This window comes from Bufo gargarizans, chromosome 2, assembly GCF_014858855.1.
Source record: "Bufo gargarizans isolate SCDJY-AF-19 chromosome 2, ASM1485885v1, whole genome shotgun sequence".
Taxonomy (NCBI): domain Eukaryota; kingdom Metazoa; phylum Chordata; class Amphibia; order Anura; family Bufonidae; genus Bufo; species Bufo gargarizans.
In genome coordinates, this window is record NC_058081.1 from 379650018 (window position 1) to 379666569 (window position 16552).

Below are 16552 nucleotides of genomic sequence, written 5' to 3' on the forward strand. Positions count from 1 at the left end.
ATGTGGGCTTGTCGTGGCGGTAATGGGTCGTGATGCTGCCTCCACCCTCGAGAAATATGGACCTCAATGTATCTGGTGACCTGGTGTTGGTTCCATGGGTTTATGGCATTAGAGCTCTTGTACGTGAACAGCGGGCTGCGGCAGAGTGCTACGGACTCAATGACTGCGCAGCGCCACCATCTGGTGGGATTTGTTATAAGGGCAATCACTAGATGGCGGTGGCAGGGATGGTACTGCAGTGGTGGCTCCTGCCCTGACATCACCTTCACACCTGAGCTTGATATTTTAATGACACAGCAACCATATATACATCTATACATGACCAATATATACTTGTGACATAGCACTCAATGCACAGCGCTGGGCTGTGGCCTCTATACAGGACAGCACACCGTGTGGGATTACTGCATCTCCCAATAGGGGACGCTCTAGCTCTTCATAGCATTTACTGGTAAGCAGCAGCCAGCCATAGATTACTGGTCAGGTGATGGTGTATTGGAGGCGTATGATAATGGGCAGTTGGTGCCACTGACCAGGGTGCGTTCCACCATGTCCTCAGGAGACTGCTGCCCCCTCTCAGGTTTACTGCAGTGAATTCAGCCATTGCTCCTGGATTAGCGGCCACACTGGACCTGCCGGACAGCAGAGCTGGGCTATTACTATGAAGACCATGAATGCGCTGTATGGTAGGGGCCAGACCATGAGTGAGTGAGCTACTCAGCTTTGGGTCCTCACATTTCCTCTTCTCCACCGAGACTGTCCAGCTCTGTGCTGGCCTTCACTTCTTGTTCCAGCAGAGAGTGGTTTCTGCGGAAGGCATGAGAGATTTCATCAAAGGATCGTCCCCGAGTTTCTGGCACACGGAAATATGTGAATATGAAGAATCCCAAAAGCAGTATAGCAAAGAGAAGAAAGACATAGGGGCCGCAGAGATCCTGAAATGAGAAGATAGACTTAATGATGTCCTAGACCCTGCAGGGAGCTAAGCAGTCATGCAGGTTCTCCACAGTGGTGCTCACCACACCAGCATGGTTACTCACCACCACATATGGGAAGAACATTCCAACTATGAAGTTCGAGGTCCAGTTTGTGCATCCAGCGATGGCCATAGCAGCAGGTCGGGGTCCTTGGCTGAAGAGTTCAGCAACTATAAACCAGGGAATCGGACCAGGTCCAATCTCAAAGAAGGCCACAAATCCGAAGATGGCTGCCATGCTGAGTGCACTAATTGATGGCATGGTGTCCTGGGGGCAGAAGAAATTTTTTTCCATTAGGCTGCTGTATAGGGACCTCTGACGTGACACTTGTGTGTGTGCTCCCCATAAGATATTGTAGCCAGAAGAATGTGAGGTGCAAGATTCAGAATCTAATCTCTGCAGATCAAACTGAATCAAGGTGTGGCAGAAGCCTTTGTATGCAGTTACTAGAGTGTGTAGGATCTCACCTGTAACACCATGGCAGTCGTCATCAGTAATGCACATATGATCATCCCAGCAAGACCCACAAGGTGCAAGGTTCGCCGTCCAGCCCTCTCGACCAGGAAAAGCTACAGAAGAAAGATGGAGAAGTAAAAGCCATCGCCCTATAGCCAGAACAGTGGCTTGCTGCAACACTACATATAATACAGTCCTGATCAAAAGTTTAAGACCACTTCAAAAATGGCAAAAAATATTTTACATTGTTGGATCTTAACAAGGTTCCAAGTGGAGCTTCAACATGCAACAAGAAGAAATGGGAGGGAGACAGAACATTTTTTGAGCATTCAATTAATTGAAAATAACTGAAACCGGCTGTTTTTCAGCTGATCCATAGTTTAGGACCACCTGCCTTTTTAAAAGGCCAAATCTGTGCAGAGATGTGGATTCCTTGTCATTTTCTGTCAGGTAGTCACACGTTGTGATGGCAAAGGCAAAAAAACTCTTCCTTGTTGACCGTGGTCGGGTTGTTGAACTGCATAAGCAGGGTCTCTCACAGCGCGCCATCGCTGCTGAGGTGGGACGCAGGAAGACAGTCATTTGGAATTTCTTAACTGATCCTGAGGGTTATGGACCAAAAAGTCAAGTGGAAGACCTGACAAAAATGTCATCAGCACTGAGCCGGAGGATCCAATTGGCTGTCCGTCAAGACACTGGACGATCCTCGACCCATATTAAGGCCCTTACTGGTGCTGACTGCAGCCCCATAACAATCATCTGAGACTGGAGGGCTTCAAAAACAAAAAAATTTCTTCAAAGACCTCGTCTCTTTAAACACCACAGAACTGCTCGTTTGGACTTTGCAAGAGAGAAACATGGGACATTCAAAGGTGGAAGAAAGTTTTATTCTCTGATGAGAAAAAATGTAACCTTGATGGTTTCCAACGTTACTGGCAGGACAAGCAGATCCCACCCGATATGTTTTCTACACGCCACAGTGGAGGGGGCGCCATAATGGTCTGGGGGGCTTTGTCCTTCAGTGGAACAATGGAGCGTCAGGAAGTGCGGGGGCGTCAGACGGCCGCTGGCTATGTCCCGATGTTGCAGAGAGCATTCCTCATGGCTGAGGCCCTCGTCTGTGTGGTAACAGGACAACGCTGCAGGACAAGGGACTTCTTCCAGGAGAATAACATCGCTCTTTTGGCCCATCCTGCGTGTTCCCCTGATCTAAATCCAATTGAGAACCTTTGGGGATGGTTGCCAAGGGATGTTTACAAAAATGGACAACAGTTCCAGACAGTAGATGGCCTTCGTGCGGCCGTCTTCGCCACTTGGAGAAATGTTCCCACTCACCTCATGGAGACGCTTGCATCAAGCATGCCGAAACAATAACGGCGGAGCTACTCATTACTGAGCTCATGTTTGGAGATTGGATTTCTGTTTTGGGGGGTTTAGTGTTTTGTTTTTGGAGGTGCGGGCCTAAACTTTTGATCAGCTGAAAAACCGCCTGTTTCAGTTTATTCGTCGTTTTTCATTAAATTGAATTCATTAAAGAGGTTAACCCTTTGTGTGTTGCTGAATCCACACCATGCCTTTTTAATGGACAATAGGAAATATGTGGCATATACATTCCACACATAAATCAGGGTTCATAGTTCCTTGTAACCCCAAAAGGTCTGAGGGGGTCTCCATAGTTCTCTGTCCATAGTCTGCTGGAAGAAGGCTAGCCCTCAGGCTTCTCCCGCAGCCCCAGTGACGGTTCAGTCCGTCACATTTAATAATTCCAATTGAACCAGGAAATGTGTTGGGCGATTCATGAATCAAACTTCTGTTGTGGATTTTGCCGTTAAGCTCCTTGTTGGAGAACAGCAAGTTGTGCAAAAAGTCCTGAAACATTGAACAGTTGGACATGTGCATTCAGAAGGTTAGAGAAGGTCACATTAAAGGGAACCTGTCACCGGGATTTTGTGTATAGAGCTGAGGACAAGGGTTGTTAGATGGCCGCTAGCACATCTGCAATACCCAGTCCCCATAGCTCTGTGTGCTTTTATTGTGTAAAAAAAACTATTTGATACATATGCAAATTAACCTGAGATGAGTCCTGTCCTCGACTCATCTCACATACAGGACTCATCTCAGGTTAATTTGCATATGTATCAATCGGTTTTTTTACACAATAAAAGCACACAGAGCTATGGGGACTGGGTGTTACGGATGTGCTAGCGGCCATCTAGCAGCCCATGTCCTCAGCTCTATACACAAAATCCCGGTGACAGGTTCCCTTTAAGTTCTCTTAAGGTTAGAGGGCGTTTTAGGTTCAGCCTGAAATTTAACGCACAAGCCAAATATCCCAAACTTTTTGTGAACAATCTATAAATTCGGTCCACTATTTATTTGAATAATCTGTATGGTACTTGATCAATGACCCCCCTACTCGATCTCTTGAACGGATCCTCTAGGACATCTCTCTATGGTAATGTTTATAATGGGGCGATCTATTTTCTGAGGGAAGTTGCTCTGCTCCAGTGGTTTGGCTTAGACAGCCCTGGTGTTCTGAGTCTGAGATTTCATGGGCAGCCACAAGTGTCTCAGGGGGCTTCTCCTCTCTGGTATCTACAGGTGGTTGTTAATAAGTGTGTTATAAAGCAGCCGGAAGCCCGGATAACTCCCAGTGACATGTGGGATGAGTCCATTAGTATTTATGTGCCAGGTCTTCTAGTCCATGGACAAGGGCAGCAGGGTAAGGACAACGCAGGCACTCGTCCCAGGCTTCCAGTAAGAGAAGTCATCCACAGGTGACATATTATACTAGGGAATGTAGACCTAACCCCCCCAGCAATTGAGGGGAGGCACCTCCAACAGAGGAGGATGGAGATCTGGCATCCACCAGTACTACAGTCCTGATCAAAAGTTTAGGGCTCTTTCACACCTGCGTTGTCCGGATCCGGCATAGAGTTCCGTCGTCGGGGCGCTATGCCGGAAGAATCCTGATCAGTTTTATCCTAATGCATTCTGAATGGAGTGAAATCCGTTCAGGATGCATCAGGATGTCTTCAGTTTCGGACCGGAACGTTTTTTTGGCCGGAGAAAATACCGCAGCATGCTGCACTTTTTGCTCCGGCCAAAAATCCTGAACACTTGCCGCAAGGCCGGATCCGGAATGAATGCCCATTGAAAGGCATTGATCCGGATCCGGCCTTAAGCTAAACGTCGTTTCGGCGCATTGCCGGATCCGACGTTTAGCTTTTTCTCAATGGTTACCATGGCTGCCGGGACGCTAAAGTCCTGGCAGCCATGGTAAAGTGTAGCGGGGAGCGGGGGAGCAGCATACTTACCGTCCGTGCGGCTCCCGGGGCGCTCCAGAGTGACGTCGGGGCGCCCCACGCGCATGGATCACGTGATCGCATGGCACGTCATCCATGCGCATGGGGCGCTCTGACGTCATTCTGGAGCGCCCCGGGAGCCGCGCGGACGGTAAGTATGCTGCTCCCCCGCTCCCCACTCCTACTATAGCAACCAGGACTTTAATAGCGTCCTGGCCGCCATAGTAACACTGAACGCATTTTGAAGACGGATCCGTCTTCAAATGCTTTCAGTTCACTTGCGTTTTTCCGGATCCGTTTTTCCGGTGTCATCACCCAAATACATTCCTATGGAAAAAAATGCTGGATCCGGCGTTCAGGCAAGTCTTCAGTTTTTTTTCGACGGAGATAAAAGCGTAGCATGCTACGGTTTTCTCTTTTGCCTGATCAGTCAAAACGACTGAACTGAAGACGTCCTGATGCATCCTGAGCGGATCGCTCTCCATTCAGAACGCAGTGGGATAAAACTGATCAGTTCTTTTCCGGTATAGCGCCCCTAGGACGGAACTCAGCGCCGGAAGACAATAACGCAGGTGTGAAAGTGCCCTAAGACCACTTGGAAAAATGGCAAAAAATCCTATTTGTGTTAAGTTCTGTTTCTATCCCTTTTATTTTCCAAACTGCTCTCTGCATTATTTCTGTCTTTCATGTTGTATTTTCTATTATCACATTGTTTGAACGCACGGTCCTTTTGTTATTAAAACTTCACTTTAATAAGAGGTTTCTTGTGTTCCAACGAGTCCATGACCTTAGAAGTGTGACCAACGGTGTATTGACCCTGGGAATGCTAGAGATCATAGTGAGTCTTAGGCCCCCTGCACACGATCAGGATTGCGTGCGGATTTTACGAGCGGATTTGCGTGCGGAAAATCCGCACCGTAGGTCATGTACATTGTATTTTATGAGAATTTGAAATTCTCAATGCACACGATGCAGATTTTTTCCGCGCGGATTTTGACCTGCGGTGCGGATTTTAAAATCCGCGACACGTCAATTTTTATTTTTATTTTTTTTCCTGACCGGATTTTCTTAATTCACTTAGTGAAATCCGATGCAAATCTGCACCAATTAATGCGTATTGACCGCACGGATTTGCCTGTGAACACCTGCGGATTATCCTGAACGTGTGCATGTAGCCTTAGAGGGTACTTGTGTGTTGTCTAATGCAAGGTGTCTCGTCAGCCTGATGGGATGAGTGGTGGCAGCTAGAATCGCTTAGCTTTAGATGCTGGCGGAGCTTGCAGGGTCATGCTAGGCCTTCCTCTAAGTTGTGATCCTGACACCACCCATGTGAAGTAATTGCCCCCTAAACCTGTTGCCAGGTCATGGCAGAAACAACTGCAAACAAACATTTGTGAGGAGTCTCTTCCACCACTGTCAAGGAACTGTGATGCTCTTTGCAGAATGGTTTTCATGTTGACCAGTGACGAGGATGGCTGTTAGGGAAGAGCGAATCGACTTTCGATGAAATATCCGAAGTGGATTCGCATAAAACTTTGTTCTAATACTGTACAGAATGTATTGGCTCCAATGAGCCAAGTGTTACCTTGGAACTGAACCAGCGTTCTGGAAATATTTTTGACAGTACAAATTAATTTGACATATTACCCGAAACTTCGACTCATCGGAGCCAAAACATTCTAATACTGTACGGAGCTCCTGCTAGGTACAGTATTGGGACGAGGTTTTATGTGAATCGACTTCGGATGTTTCAAACTAAGTCAATTCGCTCATCCCTAATGGCCGTCACTTTAAAGTCTTCTCGTCTCAATAGGATTCATCTTTGGGTTTTGGTCCAGATGTGGCTTGTATGCTTCTGATTGTTCTGCTGCAGAAAAGAGTGGAGCTGGAGTTTTAGGTCCAGACTGAAGGGTGGCCGTACTCATTCAGGATGTCTGATAAACAGCAGGATTTCTGGTTCCATCAATGGTGACAGGTCATCCAGGTCCTGTCCCAGACCTTACCGCCCTCCATATGTCAAACAGCTGGGTGATGTCCTTATGGTGGAATGCTTCAGATGCAACGGGATCCATGTTTGTCCAGTCCATAGACTATTACACAAATGTATTCGGGGTCATCTAGATGTTTTTGACACGTTAGCCGATCATTTGTTACTTTAGGTCCGCAGTGGTTTGTGCCATTTTGCCGGTGTCTTTATTGTACCCTTCAGTTCTGTGGTTCTTCAGTTTATGATCTGATCCTTCTGGATGAGTGGTCGGGCATTCAGTGATACTTTGCTCCACAGAAGGTTTTCTCTAATAGTAGTCGCTGGGGCCCCAGAACTTTGGAGATGGCTTGTTCACTTTTTCCTGACTTCATGGACCTTGTGTGGCTCCTGCTTAGGAATCTTGTTTTGGATGTTCTCATCTGCTTTGTGAGAATTGACACGGGACCGGTTCTGTGTAAGTGATCAGTAGGCCTGGCTGTCATCCTGGTTGATTCTAGAGCTGAGGAGGCAATTACTACTTCATATGTTGCCTTCAGTACATGGAATCACTTTGTGTTCATGTGGCTTATCATACTCTAATTTTAAAGGTTTTTTTTGGGGGGGGGGGGGGGGGTTCATATATTGATGACTTGTCCTGAGGATTGGCCATGAATGTGAGATCAGCAGGGCTTCGACTGCTGGTACTGCTGCCAGTCAGCTGTTTGAGGAAACCAAGATGCTTCCGAGCGGCGGCCTCCTCACAGCTCGCCAAGCACAGCGCTGTCCTCTGGATCGTGGCTGGACTTGGTATTGCAGCTTGGCCCTTTCCTGGCATGGGGCTGAGCTGCACCTAGGCCCTGTGACCGCGGATGAGACCAGAGAGCAGTCGCCTCTTCATACAGCTGATCGTCAGACTCTCGGATCTCATATCGATTACCGATGCTGAGGATAGATCCTCAATGTCAGTCATGGACACCCCTGTACCTGAGCCAGACTTTTGGTATGTTATAGTGGGAGTCTGAGTGGTGCGACCCCCTACAATGGGGAGAAGTGCTGTCTGGACACTGGTCCCATAGACTTTATAGTGAGCCCACCTCCAGAAGACAGCAGCACGCTCAGCGGTCTCTAGTCATCGCTGGCGCTCTCGGCACTCTCAGGATTCTAGCGGAAATACTTGGACACTTGAAAAGTAGTTTGTTCTAAAACATTCACGTTTGACAAATCTGCAAAAATACTAGTAGGGAAGGGGGCAAATACTTCTACCCGTCACCCTCCACCTCGCAGCAGGAACTCTCAACACAACCAGCAGCCCTGCCTTCCGTCACTAATGCATGTACGCCTATGCCCTAGAGCCGCTCAGCGGTGTGTAGGCGGCCTCTTGTCTCTGAGCGCGAGCTGTACGGCCATCACGTGCTGACCCTCTGTGCGCTGTACAGAGCCAGCGAGCAGGACAGCATCAAACCGCAGTCATACATTGCTCGCATGCGCTGGATTGTTGCTGCACAGTCACCCTGGTGGGCTGTAAGACCTACACCTGACGTTATAAAGCCGCTACTTACCGACATGACCGTAAACGCTGTGTTCACAATGCCTGCACCGATTGTGGCGTAGATCGGCTGCTCCACCCCGGCCTTAGAGAAGATGTCGGTGGAGTAATAGAAAATCTGCCAAAGACACAAACCCACAAATATTAGAACTACACCACCCATCCTGGGGCGGCATGCGCTCCTGCCTTCTGTCTGTATCGCCCTGTAGTGGGAGGGGTGGGCTCATAGCTCTCTTCTGTCTGTATCACCCTGCAGGGGGAGGGGCAGGCTCATAGCTCTCTTCTGCCTGTATCACCCTGCAGGAGGAGGGGCAGGCTCATAGCTCTCTTCTGTCTATATCACCCTGCAGGAGGAGGGGCAGGCTCATAGCTCTCTTCTGCCTGTATCACCCTGCAGGAGGAGGGGCAGGCTCATAGCTCTCTTCTGCCTGTATCACCCTGCAGGGGGAGGGGCAGGCTCATAGCTCTCTTCTGTCTGTATCACCCTGCAGGAGGAGTGGCAGGCTCATAGCTCTCTTCTGTCTGTATCACCCCTGCAGGGGAGGGGTCATAGCTCTCTTCTGTCTGTATCACCCTGCAGGAGGAGGGGCAGGCTCATAGCTCTCTTCTGTCTGTATCACCCTGCAGGGGGAGGGGCAGGCTCATAGCTCTCTTCTGCCTGTATCACCCTGCAGGAGGAGGGGCAGGCTCATAGCTCTCTTCTGTCTGTATCACCCTGCAGGAGGAGGGGCAGGCTCATAGCTCTCTTCTGCCTGTATCACCCTGCAGGAGGAGGGGCAGGCTCATAGCTCTCTTCTGCCTGTATCACCCTGCAGGAGGAGGGGCAGGCTCATAGCTCTCTTCTGCCTGTATCACCCTGCAGGAGGAGGGGCAGGCTCATAGCTCTCTTCTGTCTGTATCACCCTGCAGGAGGAGTGGCAGGGCTCATAGCTCTCTTCTGTCTGTATCACCCTGCAGGGGGGGGCTCATAGCTCTCTTCTGTCTGTATCACCCTGCAGGAGGAGGGGCAGGCTCATAGCTCTCTTCTGTCTGTATCACCCTGCAGGAGGAGGGGCAGGCTCATAGCTCTCTTCTATATCATCCCTGCAGGAGGAGGGGCAGGCTCATAGCTCTCTTCTGTCTGTATCACCCTGCAGGAGGAGGGGCAGGCTCATAGCTCTCTTCTGTCTGTATCACCCTGCAGGAGGAGGGCAGGCTCATAGCTCTCTTCTGTCTGTCACCCTGCAGGAGGAGGGGCAGGCTCATAGCTCTCTTCTGTCTGTATCACCCTGCAGGGGAGGGGCAGGCTCTAGCTCTCTTCTGTCTGTATCCCTGCAGGAGGAGGGGCAGGCTCATAGCTCTCTTCTGTCTGTATCACCCTGCAGGAGGAGGGGCAGGCTCATAGCTCTCTGTCTGTATCACCCTGCAGGAGGAGGGCAGGCTCATAGCTCTCTTCTGTCTGTATCACCCTGCAGGAGGAGGGGCAGGCTCATAGCTCTCTTCTGTCTGTATCACCCTGCAGGAGGAGGGCAGGCTCATAGCTCTCTTCTGTCTGTATCACCCTGCAGGAGGAGGGGCAGGCTCATAGCTCTCTTCTGTCTGTATCACCCTGCAGGAGGAGGGGCAGGCTCATAGCTCTCTCTGTCTGTATCACCCTGCAGGAGGAGGGGTCATAGCTCTCTTCTGTCTGTATCACCCTGCAGGAGGAGGGGCAGGCTCATAGCTCTCTTCTGCCTGTATCACCCTGCAGGAGGAGGGGCAGGCTCATAGCTCTCTTCTGTCTGTATCACCCTGCAGGAGGAGGGGCAGGCTCATAGCTCTCTTCTGTCTGTATCACCCTGCAGGAGGAGGGGCAGGCTCATAGCTCTCTTCTGTCTGTATCACCCTGCAGGAGGAGGGGCAGGCTCATAGCTCTCTTCTGTCTGTCACCCTGCAGGAGGAGGGGCAGGCTCATAGCTCTCTTCTGTCTGTATCACCCTGCAGGGGGAGGGGCAGGCTCATAGCTCTCTTCTGTCTGTATCACCCTGCAGGAGGAGGGGCAGGCTCATAGCTCTCTGTACGTCTATACACCCTGCAGGAGGAGGGCAGGCTCATAGCTCTTTACTGTCCGTATCACCCTGCAGGAGGAGAGGCAGGCTCATAGCTTCTCTTATGTCTGTATCACCCTGCATGGAGGAGGGCAGGCTCATAGCTCTCTTCTGTACTGTATCACCCTGCAGGAGGAGGGGCACGGCTCATAGCTCTCTTCTGTCTGTATCACCCCTGCAGGAGGAAGGGGCAGGCCTCATAGCTCTCTTCTGTCTGTATCACCCTGCAGGGAGGAGGGGCAGGGCTCATAGCTCTGCCTACTGTCTGTATCACCTGCAGGAGGAGAGGGCCAGGCTCATGAGCTCGTCTTCTGTCTAGTATCACCCTGCAGGCGGAGAGGGCAGGCTCATAGCGCTCTTCCATGTCTGATACACCCTGCAGGAGGAGGGGGCAGGCTCATAAGCTCTCCCTCGTTCTGTATCAACCCTGCAGGAGGAGGGGCAGGCTCATAGCTCTCTCTGTCTGTATCACCCTGCAGAGGAGGGCAGGCTCATAGCTTCTGTCTGTATCACCCTGCAGGGGAGGGGCAGGCTCATAGCTCTCTTCTGTCTGTATCACCCTGCAGGGGAGGGGCAGGCTCATAGCTCTCCTCTGTCTGTATCACCCTGCAGGAGGAGGGGCAGGCTCATAGCTTCTCTGTCTGTATCACCCTGCAGGAGGAGGGCAGGCTCATAGCTCTCTTCTGTCTGTATCACCCTGCAGGAGGAGGGGCAGCTCATAGCTCTTCTGTCTGTATCACCCTGCAGGAGGAGGGGCAGGCTCATAGCTCTCTCTGTCTGTATCACCCTGCAGGGGGAGGGCAGGCTCATAGCTCTCTTCTGTCTGTATCACCCTGCAGGAGGAGGGGCAGGCTCATAGCTCTCTTCTGTCTGTATCACCCTGCAGGAGGAGGGGCAGGCTCATAGCTCTCTTCTGTCTGTATCACCCTGCAGGAGGGAGGGGCAGGCTCATAGCTCTCTTCTGTCTGTATCACCCTGCAGGGGAGGGGCGGGGTCATAGCTCTCTTCTGTCTGTATCACCCTGCAGGGGAGGGGCAGGCTCATAGCTCTCTCTGTCTGTATCACCCTGCAGGAGGAGGGGCAGGCTCATAGCTCTCTTCTGTCTGTATCACCCTGCAGGAGGAGGGGCAGGCTCATAGCTCTCTTCTGTCTGTATCACCCTGCAGGAGGAGGGGCAGGCTCATAGCTCTCTTCTGTCTGTATCACCCTGCAGGAGGGGGCAGGCTCATAGCTCTCTTCTGTCTGTATCCCCTGCAGGAGGAGGGGCAGGCTCATAGCTCTCTTCTGTCTGTATCACCCTGCAGGAGGAGGGGCGGCTCATAGCTCTTCTGCTGTCACCCTGCAGGGGAGGGGCAGGCTCATAGCTCTCTTCTGTCTGTATCACCCTGCAGGAGGGGGGCAGGCTCATAGCTCCTCTGTCTGTATCACCCTGCAGGGGCGGGGCAGGCTCATAGCTCTCTTCTGTCTGTATCACCCTGCAGGAGGAGGGGCAGGCTCATAGCTCTCCTCTGTCTGTATCACCCTGCAGGGGGCGGGGCAGGCTCATAGCCATTCTGTCTGTATCACCCTGCAGGCTCATAGCTCTCCTCTGTCTGTATCACACTGCAGGAGGAGGGGCAGGCTCATAGCTCTCCTCTGTCTGTATCACCCTGCAGGGGGAGGGGCAGGCTCATAGCTCCCTCTGTCTGTATCACCCTGCAGGGGAGGGGCAGGCTCATAGCTCTCCCTCTGTCTGTATCACCCCTGCAGGAGGAGGGGCAGGCTCATAGCTCTTCTCTGTCTGTATCACCCTGCAGGAGGAGGGGCAGCTCATAGACTCTCCTCTGTCGTAGTATCACCCTGCAGGGGGAGGGGCAGGCTCATAGCTCTCCTCTGTCTGTATCCCCCTGCAGGGGGTAGGGGCAGGCTCATAGCTCTCCTCTGTCTTATCACACTGCAGGAGGAGGGGCAGGCTCATAGCTCTCTTCTGTCTGTATCACCCTGCAGGGGAGGGGCAGGCTCATAGCTCCTCTGTCTGTATCACCCTGCAGGGGAGGGGCAGGCTCATAGCTCTCTTCTGTCTGTACCCTGCAGGAGGAGGGGCAGGCTCATAGCTCTCTTCTGTCTGTATCACCCTGCAGGAGGGGGGCAGGCTCATAGCTCTCTGTCTGTATCACCCTGCAGGGGAGGGGCAGGCTCATAGCTCTGTCTGTATCACCCTGCAGGAGGAGGGGCAGGCTCATAGCTCTGTCTGTATCACCCTGCAGGAGGAGGGGCAGGCTCATAGCTCTCCTCTGTCTGTATCACCCTGCAGGGGGAGGGGCAGGCTCATAGCTCCTCTGTCTGTATCACCCTGCAGGGGAGGGGCAGGCTCAGCTCTTCTGTCTGTATCACCCTGCAGGAGGAGGGGCAGGCTCATAGCTCTTCTGTCTGTATCACCCTGCAGGAGGAGGGGCAGGCTCATAGCTCCTCTGTCTGTATCACCCTGCAGGGGGAGGGGCAGGCTCATAGCTCTCTCTGTCTGTATCACCCTGCAGGAGGAGGGGCAGGCTCATATCTGTCTGTATCACCCTGCAGGAGGAGGGGCAGGCTCATAGCTCTCTTCTGTCTGTATCACCCTGCAGGAGGAGGGGCAGGCTCATAGCTCTCTTCTGTCTGTAGTGCCCTCTAGTGGGAGGGGCGGGCTCATAGCTCTTTCCTGTCTGTATCGCCCTCTAGTGGGAGGGGCAGGCTCATAGCTCTCTTCTGTCTGTATCACCCTGTAGTGGGAGGGGCAGGCTCATAGCTCTCTTCTGTCTGTATCACCCTGTAGTGGGAGAGGCAGGCTCATAGCTCTCTTCTGTCTGTATTGCCCTCTAGGGGGAGGGGCAGGCTCATAGTTCTTTCCTGTCTGTATCACCCTGCAGGAGGAGGGGCGGGCTCATACAGACAGAAGAGAGCTATGAGCCCGCCCCTCCCACTAGAGGGCGATACAGACAGAAGAGAGCTATCGCCCTCTAGTGGGAGGGGCGGGCTCATAGCTCTTTCCTGTCTGTATCGCCCTCTAGTGGGAGGGGCGGCTCATAGCTCTCTTCTGTCTGTATCGCCCTCTAGTGGGAGGGGCGGGCCTATAGTTCCCTGTTACCCCGAGGAGCAGGCAGACTTACTGCATTGATTCCGGAAAGCTGTTGGGACAGCTGCAAAATTATTGCCACGATTATGGGTTGTCTGTAAGTGCGGGAACGGAATATTTGCAGGATGGAGACTTTTGGTTGCGAGTCCATCTGTCTTTTCTCTTCCTTCATTTCGGAGAGGGCTTCTGAGACATCCAGGAGGCCAGTGATACGCCTTAGACCTGAGACACACACAACAGGCACACTTTACCCAGGTACGGCATGAATCCTCCCATTACAGTTTACTGGGGTAATTCTCACTCACTGGTCCGCGCCTGGCCCTCCTGCTCACACACAATGTACAGGAAACGAGGGCTTTCTGGACAAAATGGCAGCAAAACTGATTGTAGAGCAGCCGGGATCAAGGTGACCCAAAACAGCGCCGGCCACCGGCTCCGAGTGCCCAGGAATAAGTCCAGACCCAAGACCTAAGAGAAGAAAACTGTGTAAAAAGATCACAAAGTGTAGACTGTAGGCTGATGTAGAATCAAGAGAGGACAGAGACATTGGAGATAAGACTAAAAAACATCAAGAAAGACCCACCGATCAGGTCCTATACAGAGAGACCCATCGATCAGGTCCTATACAGAGAGACCCATCGATCAGGTCCTGTACAGAAAGGCCCACCGATCAGGTCCTATACAGAGAGACCCACCGATCAGGTCCTGTACAGAGAGACCCACCGATCAGGTCCTGTACAGAGAGACCCACCGATCAGGTCCTATACAGAGAGACCCATCGATCAGGTCCTGTACAGAGAGGCCCACCGATCAGGTCCTATACAGAGAGACCCATCGATCAGGTCCTGTACAGAAAGGCCCACCGATCAGGTCCTGTACAGAGAGACCCACCGATCAGGTCCTGTACAGAGAGACCCACCGATCAGGTCCTGTACAGAGAGGCCCACGATCAGGTCCTGTACAGAGAGGCCCACCGATCAGGTCCTGTACAGAGAGGCCCACCGATCAGGTCCTGTACAGAGAGGCCCACCGATCAGGTCCTGTACAGAGAGACCCACCGATCAGGTCCTGTACAGAGAGGCCCACCGATCAGGTCCTGTACAGAGAGGCCCACCGATCAGGTCCTGTACAGAGAGGCCCACCGATCAGGTCCTGTACAGAGAGGCCCACCGATCAGGTCCTGTACAGAGAGGCCCACCGATCAGGTCCTGTACAGAGAGGCCCACCGATCAGGTCCTGTACAGAGAGGCCCACCGATCAGGTCCTGTACAGAGAGGCCCACCGATCAGGTCCTGTACAGAGAGGCCCACCGATCAGGTCCTGTACAGAGAGGCCCACCGATCAGGTCCTGTACAGAGAGGCCCACCGATCAGGTCCTGTACAGAGAGGCCCACCGATCAGGTCCTGTACAGAGAGGCCCACCGATCAGGTCCTGTACAGAGAGGCCCACCGATCAGGTCCTGTACAGAAAGACCCACCGATCAGGTCCTATACAAATACATATCCCAGTCAGTGATGAAGAACATAAATATGGTAACACCATAGGGGAAGGTAGAGTTGAGGGAGTATTCGAAGGGTGGCGGCATCTTTCCCTGGATACACCCTATTGCTCACCCCTAAAGCCCGGAGGAATCCCCTAACCCTCCATCCTCGTGCCTATCCTAAATACCCCAAACACACCCTAATATAGCGGTTCCCCCCTGGGGTACATATGGGAAACAGTGCCACTCAGGACAAGAAGACAATACATAAAGGGTATAGAACACCAATATAACAATGGATAGAATGGTCAAGAAAATGGCTGACTACACAGAGCGATGCTCGGCGATAACCGAGGTACACAAGGCAAGCTTCCAATAGTATAAATGCCCCCATAAATGTGTAGCCCCTGTGCTGCGTAGGGCTGAGTCTACGGTGCAGGATGAGGCACTCAGCCCTACGCAGCACAGGGGGGGGGGGGGGGCCACACGCTTATGGGGGCATTTATACTATTGGAAGCTTGCCTCCTGTACCTCGGTTATCGCCGAGCATCGCTCTGTGTAGTCGGCCATTTTCTTGACCATTCTATCCATTGTTATATTGGTGTTCTATACCCTTTATGTATTGTCTTCTTGTCCTGAGTGGCACTGTTTCCCATCTCCCGGAGATATAGGATAATACAGGAGATACTACAGAGAATCGGGAGATACTACAGAGAATCGGGAGATACTACAGAGAATCGGGAGTTAAAAGATAATACAGGAGATACTATAGAGAATCGGGAGATATAAGATAATACAGGAGATACTGTAGAGAATCGGGAGATATAGGATATTACTGGATGCACCATATAGAATACACATACATTTATTTTGGAGTATTATGTTACCTGAGCAAACAATATACCAATCACTAGGGACAGCTGATGGAGGGTTCCCAGTGCTCCTCGGAGATGTGTTGGAGAAATCTCTCCCACATACATTGGTACCAAACCGGAAGCCAGACCTGCAAGGAGTAAGAAGTATATTATGGAAGTTCAGTGGGAAAGTACTTTTTTGAGAGGGGTCTGTATTATCTAATTGATTACATGTGTTCAATTGTATAGAGAGCACCTGTATTACATGTGTGATATAGTATGAAGAGCGACTGTATTACATGTGTGATATAGTAAGGGAAGCATCTGTATTACATGTGTGATATAGTAAGGAAGCACCTGTATTACATGTGTGATATAGTATAAAGAGCGACTGTATTACATGTGTGATATAGTAAGGGAAGCATCTGTATTACATGTGTGATATAGTAAGGGAAGCACCTGTATTACATGTGTGATATAGTAAGGGAAGCACCTCTATTACATGTGTGATATAGTATAAAGAGCGACTGTATTACATGTGTGATATAGTAAGGGAAGCACCTGTATTACATGTGTGATATAGTAAGGGAAGCACCTCTATTACATGTGTGACATAGTATAAAGAGCGACTGTATTAAATGTGTGATATAGTAAGGGAAGCACCTGTATTACATGTGTGATATAGTAAGGGAAGCACCTGTATTACATGTGTGATATAGTATAAAGAGCGACTGTATTACATGTGTGATATAGTAAGGGAAGCACCTGTATTACATGTGTGATATAGTATAAAGAGCGACTGTATTACAT

The 16552-nt window shown here is 51.2% G+C and overlaps 1 protein-coding gene across 1 annotated transcript; it reads right to left on the reverse strand.

Annotated features, from left to right (window-relative positions):
• Positions 1 to 272: 272 nt before the first annotated feature.
• SLC2A4 (solute carrier family 2 member 4) lies at positions 273 to 15889 on the reverse strand. The gene is made up of 7 exons (XM_044277638.1): positions 15776 to 15889; positions 13713 to 13875; positions 13442 to 13629; positions 8264 to 8368; positions 1445 to 1546; positions 1041 to 1244; positions 273 to 935 (listed from the first exon to the last, which is right to left on the reverse strand). Exons 1-7 carry the CDS (start codon positions 15866 to 15868, stop codon positions 732 to 734), a joined length of 1059 nt encoding a protein of 352 aa, XP_044133573.1. The 5' UTR covers positions 15869 to 15889; the 3' UTR covers positions 273 to 731.
• Positions 15890 to 16552: the final 663 nt, after the last annotated feature.